This window comes from Oncorhynchus kisutch, linkage group LG14, assembly GCF_002021735.2.
Source record: "Oncorhynchus kisutch isolate 150728-3 linkage group LG14, Okis_V2, whole genome shotgun sequence".
Lineage (NCBI taxonomy): Eukaryota > Metazoa > Chordata > Actinopteri > Salmoniformes > Salmonidae > Oncorhynchus > Oncorhynchus kisutch.
This window is the reverse complement of record NC_034187.2, coordinates 35491696-35502061: the sequence shown is the minus strand read 5'-3', so window position 1 is coordinate 35502061 and position 10366 is coordinate 35491696. Positions and strand designations below refer to the sequence as shown.

General features: G+C 45.7%; 1 protein-coding gene across 3 annotated transcripts; it reads left to right on the top strand.

The window, feature by feature from the left end:
- Positions 1-3: 3 nt before the first annotated feature.
- On the top strand, positions 4-9925 carry LOC109903906 (nuclear receptor-binding protein-like). 3 transcript variants are annotated; one of them, XM_020500916.2, is made up of 18 exons: positions 238-385; positions 1164-1490; positions 1573-1695; positions 1838-1942; positions 2108-2197; positions 2329-2369; positions 2654-2748; positions 2997-3080; positions 3195-3253; positions 3405-3503; positions 3622-3754; positions 3904-3994; positions 4094-4144; positions 4537-4672; positions 4785-4838; positions 4955-5018; positions 8743-8798; positions 9130-9925. In XM_020500916.2, exons 2-18 carry the CDS (start codon positions 1290-1292, stop codon positions 9223-9225), a joined length of 1578 nt encoding a protein of 525 aa, XP_020356505.1. In that variant the 5' UTR covers positions 238-385; positions 1164-1289; the 3' UTR covers positions 9226-9925. The 3 variants fall into 3 exon arrangements, with proteins under 3 accessions (XP_031644173.1, XP_031644172.1, XP_020356505.1); XM_031788313.1 differs by lacking the exon at positions 238-385 and adding an exon at positions 4-113 and having other exon boundaries at positions 8743-9925; XM_031788312.1 differs by having other exon boundaries at positions 234-385; positions 8743-9925.
- Positions 9926-10366: the final 441 nt, after the last annotated feature.

Genomic DNA, 10366 nt, shown 5'->3' with positions numbered 1-10366 from the left:
ACATTCGTCAAATGGGCATGTGAAATATTGCGATGTCAAGTATTGATGTGTTTTATTTGATTTATTTTAAACTATAAGGTATCTGTAGAAAATGAAGACAAGTCATCATGCGGGTAAGAGAAATCAGTGTGCGTTTTGATATAAAGTTGCTACGTTTACACTTGTAACCCCATATACGGGAGGCAGCCCGGCTGCAAAATTAAGCAATCGCTTTTCACCTGGTTCTAGCCGGGGCGACCCGGGCCAGATAATCGAATCCCCTCATTCTATTGAAGTACTTCTGAAATGTTGAATGGCGTCCTTGTCATTTCTAGCTAGCGACTACTAGTAGCTAATTTACGCACTGCGAGGGGATTTACAAGCAACACATGTTACTTTTTTCCAAGTAAGTAGCTTAACTTTACCGTGTTTGTTAGCAATGTAGCGCATAAACTAGGTAACAAAAGGGGGGTATTGCTGACTAGTTTATTAGTTAAGAGTTACGCTAGCTAACGTTACTGTAGCTAGATCATTTCTGAATCAAACAGTTGATTAAGTTCTCTTACTAGGCTAGCTGATAACGTTAGCTAGCTAACTACGGTTTTCAGCTAGCTAATTGGTTCTTATCGGAGTTCGCGCTAGACATATTTTCTGAATGTGTAACTTCACAGTATGTTACCTGGAAAATGCTGTTAGCTAGCTGTGACCACATGACTTTGTTTAACGTTGTCGAAGTGAAAGTTGGTCAATTAGCTAGCCAGTTCTAGGTAGTTATCTAACTTTGATGCCCTACGTTTGGGATAGAGAGGTGCACATTTGGTTAGCTAAATATCGTTAGATAGCTAGCTAGTTAGCTTCTAAAGTTAGTTACCTAACGTTACAAGTGAAACATAACTAACAATGCCAGCTACTGTACAATGTCAGTCCACCGCATAAGTGCGTAGTAAGTAGGCCTAAGCTACTTTTCTACAGTTATGCTAATTTATGGCAGATACTTTGTCTTTGCAATCCTCACTGGCAACCATAGACTTGAAGTGACGTAGCCAGTCCCGACATAGCAAAATTGATTTTTTTTTCATAAGAAAAACTGTCTCATTTCATAGTACAGAAAGTATTGATAACTATGAGTTGTCAGTATGCTCCAACTCGGAGAGAAATAATAATGGTGTCTCTTTTGCCAATAGTGCATCATAGTCCTTGGGGTGTGTGAGTGGAAGGGGGTGCGGCTGCCACAGTTCCAGAAGTGGGAGAGAGAAAGGCCTTTGAACCCCAGAGAGGCACAATCTGCCGCATAGACCGGTATTATCGTGATGTCAGAGGAAGACAGTAAACCCGGCCAGGCTCTGGAGGCCAAGGCAGAGCCAGTGGCACCCAGTGGCCAGGGACCTGCTTCCGTGTCCACAACTGTGTCGGGGCCCCCTACCCCCACCGAGGATGAGGATGAGAGCGAAGACGAGTCTGAGATCCTGGAGGAGAGCCCTTGCGGCCGCTGGCAGAAACGCAGGGAGGAGGTGAGAAGGAGACACATTAGACTGTCCATGAACTTATTGCAACAGTGTGAACCATGTTTCTGCCTCTGTTTTCTCCCCCCAGGTGAACCAGCGGAACGTCCCAGGGATAGACGCTGCCTACCTGGCCATGGACACGGAGGAGGGGGTGGAAGTGGTCTGGAACGAGGTCATGTTCTCTGAGAGGAAAAACTTCAAGCTGCAGGAGGTAAAGTATGTCTGGCTGCTTCACCAACATCGCCCCCTTGTCTATCTGTCCTTGTCTAGTGGAGTTATAACAGTTGATCCCATCTCTATGGAGACTTTAGTTAAATGCTGTCCCCATGTTGTCCCTATTCCTCTTTGAACAGGAGAAGGTGAAGTCTGTGTTTGACAACTTGATTCAGCTGGAGCATCTCAACATTGTTAAGTTTCACAAGTACTGGGCTGACATCAATGACATCAACCGTGCCAGGGTGAGTTCTGATTCCTCTATGAGAGGGAAGACTTTCCTTGTTTCTATCACATGGTCTGGTTGCTATAGTCAGGACTAAATGTGAGGAGTCAGTGAAATGGTGGAACAATGTAACACATTTCAATGCTTCTTCTTCCTAACTGATAAGTTGCGGTCTTCACCTCAGGTGATTTTCATCACAGAGTACATGTCCTCAGGAAGTCTGAAGCAGTTTCTGAAGAAGACTAAGAAGAACCACAAGACCATGAATGAAAAGGTGCAAATATCATAATACAATTTGCCCTGCCCACCATGTCACCGATAACACAGTAGCACATCAAAGGATATTTAGCTTTGCAGATAAGACTTTCATTACTCTACATGTAACAGAATATATCATTTGTTTAGGCCTGGAAGAGATGGTGCACCCAGATCCTCTCAGCGCTCAGGTCAGTTTCTCTCACTCTTACAGACCAACTCTGTGATAGCTGCAACACTAATAACAGGGCCCCATATTTAATAAAAACAGGTCATCGGGGTCATGTGCGGTAGGCACAAAACAGGATAAAATGTTTTGTCATTGTGTGAAACATGGATGTACTACCTCAACTGAACTAATAAGAACAAGCATTTTGTTGAGGTGCCTTACGGAACACAAACCTGGTTTACTATGACGGACAAAAACAACTGTGGGGTTGACTAACTCCTATGGTCTCCGATGACCCTCTGTTAGTTACCTCCACTCCTGTGAGCCGGCCATCATTCATGGGAACCTGACCTGTGACACAATCTTCATCCAGCACAATGGACTCATCAAGATAGGATCAGGTAGTGCTCCAGTCCTGAACAGCACCACACCAGCCCTGTATGGGTTTAGCTCCAGGTTATAAGATTATAAGGCTGTGTTTACAGGCAGCCCAATTCTGATCTTTTTTTCACTCATTGGTTTTTTGACCAATCAGATCAGCTCTGGAGAAGAGAAAAAAATGTAGTTGGTCAAAAGATCAGTTTTGGACTGCCTTTCTAACCACAGCCAAACAGACTGTCTGTCTAATCCAGTGTCTGTTGTCCCCCAGTGGCTCCAGACACCATCAACAACCATGTGAAGACCTGCAGAGAGGAACAGAAGAACCTGCACTTCTTCGCTCCTGAATATGGAGGTAAAGGCTCTGAATGACATGGATAGGTCAAATATAGGATCTTCTCAGGAAATGTCTTTCACTAAAACCAGTGCCTCACATCTCTTCTCTCGATCTTCTCCCTGACCCCTGTAGCTGTTGCAGATGTCACTACTGCAGTGGATATCTATTCCTTTGGGATGTGTGCCCTGGAGGTGAGCTGGCACTCGAAATGCATTTAAAATTGACGTCATCTCCGTGTGTCAGAACTTGTGACGTCATCTCTGTATCGGGTTTATCTGATCTCTGCTGCGCTGAGGCTTGTGTTGGGTGGATGGTGGTGATATCATTGTGTCTGTTGTATAGATGGCAGTGTTGGAGATCCAGGGGAATGGAGAATCTTCCTACGTCTCTCAGGAGGCCATCAACAATGCCATACAGTCACTGGAAGACCCACTGCAGAGGGTAAGAGTGTGTAATATTATGGTTGTGTGTGTGTGTACTATAATGGGGGGGGGGGGGGGGGGGGGGGTAATATTGTTGGTGTGTGTGAGATACCTGTGTGTGTGTGCGCGCCCTGCAGGAGTTTATTCAGAAGTGTCTGGAGGCTGACATGTTTAAGAGGCCTACAGCCAGAGAGCTGCTGTTCCACCAGGCTCTGTTTGAGGTGCCCCTGTTGAAGCTGCTAGCTGCACACTGCATTGTCAGCCACCAGCGTGAGTGTCTCTCGCACACAAACACTTCACCACCAGATTGAGTCTTCACGCGCAAACACACACTCACTCATTGTCACACGCAAACATTTGAACCCCAGAGGGGTCATTGTCAGCCACCAGCTTGAGTATCTTCTCCATACCTCTATCAGATATGATCCCTGAGAATGCCTTAGAGGAGATCACGAAGAACATGGACCCCAACCTCATCATCGCTGAGATAAAGGAGGGCGTGCAGCTCAAGTAAGTTAAACTGTTGGTGCCTCTATCTTCAGCTGAGTACGCTTTAGAACAGGATATATTCTTCAGAGTCCTGTGCTGATCCTGTTTTTCTCTCATCAGGCTGTCTCAGTTTCCTGCCCTGGAGCTGGATAAGTTCCTGGAGGATGTGAGGTAATGAACTCTCCATCAGCTACTGAACAGGACCAGGAAGCTGTCCAGCCTATGACATATTTCCACCACTAGAGGGTGTAGCTGAATCAGATGGCTCAGACTTCTTTCTAGTTACTACTTTATTAGAGAAGCATCTTGTAAAACAATATCTGGGGTGGCTGTATTTAGCATTTGACTATTATTGTGCGTTTGCCAACATCTGAAATATAAGGTGTTTCTCCAGCCCTTCCCCTGTTCATACTTTTTGTTGAAGTAAAATGCTAAAATCTGTGTGGAACAATGTATGAGAATACCTCAAGATTTGATCCCAGAGTTTTGACGTAAGCTTTTGACCATCATAATTTACCTGTGCCATCATGAAATGAATGTAACTCCCCTTCCCTCCCTAACAGGAACGGTATCTACCCCCTGACAGCGTTCGGTCTGCCCTCTCGCCAGCAGCCCCAGCAATCCCCTGTCAAATCCCCCATTGTCACCCCCTCTGTAAAATCCCCTACCCCAGAACCTTCGGAACTGGAGACACGCAAGGTGAGTGAGTTGAAAGCGGGAAGAGTGTATCTATCCCATCAATTACTTCACAATAGCAATATTTTATTTGTTGGACACCTTTCTGAACACCTACATTTCTCACCTTCTGCAGGTTGTTCAGATGCAGTGTAATATTGAGCCAGTGGAGGAGGGTGCAAAACATCATGTAAGTAGCTTTAATCTCATTGTTTTCAGTTCAGTGACTAAAAGTTAGATGACATCGATGAGCATGTTCTCGAGGCCAGTCTCTGAATGTGTAACCATCTCCTCCTCCCTCCACAGCTGACACTACTGTTGAAGCTGGAGGACAAACTGAACAGACACTTAAGCTGTGACTTGTTACCCAGTAAGAACAACAGAAACAAAAAGACATGTCATTGAGCTGGGCAGGCAGGAGATCAAAGCGTATGTTCAGTTAAAGGGATACTGATTGCATACTGGGATCTATGCTATTTGCTAACCCAGTGTGATTTTATTAGACAGCACTTGGACCATTAGGATTTCTATAAAAATAACACTACAATCCACAGCCACTATACTGCTCCCAAGGGGGCCAATAGGATTTAGTCTTACTGGACTGTCCTCTCCTAATTTATTTTTATTTTACCTTTATTTAACCAGGTAGGCAAGTTGAGAACAATTTCTCATTTACAATTGCGACCTGGCCAAGATAAAGCAAAGCAGTTCGACAGATAAAACGACAGTTACACATGGAGTAAAAACAAACATACAGTCAATAATGCAGTATAAACAAGTCTATATACAATGTGAGCAAATGAGGTGAGAAGGGAGGTAAAGGCAAAAAAGGCCATGATGGCAAAGTAAATACAATATAGCAAGTAAAATACTGGAATGGTAGTTTTGCAATGGAAGAATGTGCAAAGTAGAAATAAAAATAATGGGGTGCAAAGGAGCAAAATAAATAAATAAATTAAAGTTAAATACAGTTGGGAAAGAGGTAGTTGTTTGGGCTAAATTATAGGTGGGCTATGTACAGGTGCAGTAATCTGTGAGCTGCTCTGACAGTTGGTGCTTAAAGCTAGTGAGGGAGATAAGTGTTTCCAGTTTCAGAGATTTTTGTAGTTCGTTCCAGTCATTGGCAGCAGAGAACTGGAAGGAGAGGCGGCCAAAGAAAGAATTGGTTTTGGGGGTGACTAGAGAGATATACCTGCTGGAGCGTGTGCTACAGGTGGGAGATGCTATGGTGACCAGCGAGCTGAGATAAGGGGGGACTTTACCTAGCAGGGTCTTGTAGATGACATGGAGCCAGTGGGTTTGGCGACGAGTATGAAGCGAGGGCCAGCCAACGAGAGCGTACAGGTCACAATGGTGGGTAGTATATGGGGCTTTGGTGATAAAACGGATTGCACTGTGATAGACTGCATCCAATTTGTTGAGTAGGGTATTGGAGGCTATTTTGTAAATGACATCGCCAAAGTCGAGGATTGGTAGGATGGTCAGTTTTACAAGGGTATGTTTGGCAGCATGAGTGAAGGATGCTTTGTTGCGAAATAGGAAGGCAATTCTAGATTTAACTTTGGATTGGAGATGTTTGATATGGGTCTGGAAGGAGAGTTTACAGTCTAACCAGACACCTAAGTATTTGTAGTTGTCCACGTATTCTAAGTCTGAGCCGTCCAGAGTAGTGATGTTGGACAGGCGGGTAGGTGCAGGTAGCGATCGGTTGAAGAGCATGCATTTAGTTTTACTTGTATTTAAGAGCAATTGGAGGCCACGGAAGGAGAGTTGTATGGCATTGAAGCTTGCCTGGAGGGCTGTTAACACAGTGTCCAAAGAAGGGCCGGAAGTATACAGAATGGTGTCGTCTGCGTAGAGGTGGATCAGGGACTCACCAGCAGCAAGAGCGACCTCATTGATGTATACAGAGAAGAGAGTCGGTCCAAGAATTGAACCCTGTGGCACCCCCATAGAGACTGCCAGAGGTCCGGACAGCAGACCCTCCGATTTGACACACTGAACTCTATCAGAGAAGTAGTTGGTGAACCAGGCGAGGCAATCATTTGAGAAACCAAGGCTGTCGAGTCTGCCGATGAGGATGTGGTGATTGACAGAGTCGAAAGCCTTGGCCAGATCAATGAATACAGCTGCACAGTAATGTTTCTTATCGATGGCGGTTAAGATATCGTTTAGGACCTTGAGCGTGGCTGAGGTGCACCCATGACCAGCTCTGAAACCAGATTGCATAGCAGAGAAGGTATGGTGAGATTCAAAATGGTCGGTAATCTGTTTGTTGACTTGGCTTTCGAAGACCTTAGAAAGGCACGGTAGGATAGATATAGGTCTGTAGCAGTTTAGGTCAAGAGTGTCCCCCCCTTTGAAGAGGGGGATGACCGCAGCTGCTTTCCAATCTTTGGGAATCTCAGACGACACGAAAGAGAGGTTGAACAGGCTAGTAATAGGGGTGTCAACAATTTCGGCAGATAATTTTAGAAAGGGTCCAGATTGTCTAGCCCGGGTGATTTGTAGGGGTCCAGATTTTGCATCTCTTTCAGAACATCAGCTGAATGGATTTGGGAGAAGGAGAAATGGGGAAGGCTTGGGCGAGTTGCTGTTGGGGGTGCAGTGCTGTTGTCCGGGGTAGGAGTAGCCAGGTGGAAAGAATGGCCAGCCGTAGAAAAATGCTTATTGAAATTCTCAATTATGGTGGATTTATCAGTGGTGACAGTGTTTCCTATCTTCAGTGCAGTGGGCAGCTGGGAGGAGGTGTTCTTATTCTCCATGGACTTTACAGTGTCCCAGAACTTTTTTGAGTTAGTGTTGCAGGAAGCAAATTTCTGCTTGAAAAAGCTAGCCTTGGCTTTTCTAACTGCCTGTGTATAATGGTTTCTAGCTTCCCTGAACAGCTGCATATCACGGGGGCTGTTCGATGCTAATGCAGAACGCCATAGGATGTTTTTGTGTTGGTTAAGGGCAGTCAGGTCTGGGGAGAACCAAGGGCTATATCTGTTCCTGGTTCAAAATTTCTTGAATGGGGCATGTTTATTTAAGATGGTTAGGAAGGCATGTGACGAATGTGACTAATGACGAATGGAACACAGGTGCACAGGCCAGACGGACCACAAGTCTCGATCAAACTATGCAGCCAGTCTCAAACTGTTATAGACAGGTGTTTGGGTAAGATAACATAGCCACACAGCATTCCTTTTAACATTGTCAGGTTTCACAAGGGAAGGGATTTGAGTTGTAACCCTATCAGTTCTTGTCTGACCCAGCTTGTTGTGGATGTTGTCTGGGAATGGCAGGACTTTGGCCACGAAGCCAGTCTGGGTGTGTTTTGTCTTGAACTCCAGACACTGGCCCTGCCCTAGTGTACGGTAACCCCAGCCTCATCCATGTCGTTGGGGCTGCTCCCATTGCACTCATCGCTGGCATGATCAGACAGTTTGTGTGCATGTGTGCTCCTTGTATGTGAGATACCAGTGGATCTGGAGTGCAGATCAAATCAAATCAAAATATTTTATTTGATCTGGAGTGCAGATGAGGTGGAATTGGGTGGAGGGGGACAATGCACAAAAGGCCATATGAGGGATCCTTAGACGGTACAAACACAGTATTATATTGTACCCCATAGGGAATACAGGTCAAAGTTGGGCATCTACGTTGAACATGAGTCTTCCCATAGCCAGGAGGGTGTGTTCGAATGACCCTGCCCCTCCCACACACACACGACAGGCGTGTCTAGTGTTGCGTGCTCGTGTGTTGAGAATGTCAGGCGTGTGTGGCTGTTGCTGGCAGCTGCTCCATCTCTGGGGAGGGCTTGGCACTGACACACCCTGCAGGGCATACAAATGAATACAGATATACACTCAGAGATTTGCCTGCGCGTACAGAAACGCATACTCTCTCCCATGCATAGTCCTTAACTACCTGTCTTCCCACATGATACCTCCCATCAATACTTAAGCTGCTCCTATCATAGAGATGGAGGTTAAATCAGACACAAGTCCATTAAGTCTGTTGGGTTTCTACCACATTTAATATTGCACTTAAGATTGCGTAGGAACAAATGTGTATGTATGCTAACACTGACCCTGCAGTTTCTGTTCCAGATGAGAATGTAAAGGAACTGGCTGTTGAGCTGGTCCAACTGGGCTTTATCAGCGAGGTAAGTGTGTGTAGGTGTTCTGTGGCAGAGCAGTGTAAGTGTTGTATATGGCAGAGGAGAGGCAGTGAGAGTGGATTATTGTCCATGATGAGCATCCCGCTCTGCTTGACCCCTATAAACACACACAATCACAGGCAGTGTGTGCACATGTCAGATTGCAGCTCCTGCCCTCTATTCTACAGATAGGGCTGTCTTTTTTTTATTTGATAGATTCTCTCACTATGTACCTATAGCTCTGGAGAACGATGTACATAATATATTCTACCCCCCCAACTCTTGACTCTTCTGTGTGGGCTCCCTCTATACGTAATGTGATTGATTGTCCTTACAGGTGGACCAAAGCAGGATGGCCACTGTACTAGAAGAGGCCTTCACCAAGTTCTTCAGCAGGAACGATTCCCTCAACCCCGTCACTGTGTCCTCATAACAGGATCACCACGGACCCCAACTCCAGTACCTCTATATATGCCTACAGGTACCTCCGTAGGTGGTTTGAAATCGGATACAAATCTAATATCTAGCCGTGCGACTTGTCTGAACAGTCAAATCTGATTTATTTTCCCTCAAATAGTTTTTACTGTTATTTGGCTTATGTTGTTGCTTGATAGCTTCTCTGTTGACAGTTTGACAAGAACATGTGGTAGCTACCTAGCTTTTGTTAATTGTTTACAAACGATTGGGTGTGCTAGAGAGCTAAACTGCTAGCTAGTTGATTGATTGCTGTGGCTAGCCAAAATGGCACTTGTTTTGAAAGTTTGGTCATCTCATCCTTTTGAGGCTTTAAAGGTGTTTCTTAATTAACTCTGATTTTGAACATTTAAAGCAACTGGGAAATGTCTATGCCAGGCATTGTTACCTTAGCTAACTACATAAGTGATGGGTAGTACCGCCATCAGCTTACACCACACCCCCGTCGTTAATGACAACTAGTGTAGCCCTGTCAGCAATGACTGCTGTCTGAACACCCATTCATCTGATTTGGTCAGACGGGAGAAATACTCCAGACATAGCAGACCCTAGCCCCCCGACAAACTATTGCAGCATAAATACTGGAGGCTGAGACAGGAGGGGCCGGGAGACACTGGCCCCATCCAACGATACCTCCGGATGGGGCCAAACAGGCAGGATATAACCCCACCCAATTTGCCAAAGCACAACCCCCAACTTACTATCCCGAGACAAGGCCGAGTAAAGCCCATGAAGATCTCCCCCTCGGCACGACCCCAGACAGGAAGATCACGCCAGTGACTCAACCCACTCAAGTGACGCACCCCTCCTAGGGATGGCATGGAAGACCACCAGTGACTCAGCCCCTGTAATAGGGTTAGAGGCAGAGAATCCCAGTGGAAAGAGGGGAACTGGCCAGGCAGAGACCGCATGGGCGGTTCGTTGCACCAGTGCCTTTCCGTTCACCTTCACACTCCTGGGCCAGACTACACTCAATCATAGGACCTACTGAAGAGATGAGTCTTCAATTAAGACTTAAAGGTTGAGACCGAGTCTCTCACATGGGTAGGCAGACCATTCCATACAAATGGAGCTCTATAGGAGAAAGCCCTGCCTCCAGC

Coding starts and splice junctions, on each gene's coding strand:
- LOC109903906 (XM_031788313.1), top strand. CDS start 1,290: ATGTCAGAGGAAGACAGTAAACCCGGCCAGGCTCTGGAGGCCAAGGCA. Junction 2,749..2,996: donor ACTCATCAAGATAGGATCAG/GTAGTGCTCCAG, acceptor GTTGTCCCCCAG/TGGCTCCAGACACCATCAAC. Junction 5,019..8,742: donor AAGCTGTGACTTGTTACCCA/GTAAGAACAACA, acceptor TTTCTGTTCCAG/ATGAGAATGTAAAGGAACTG.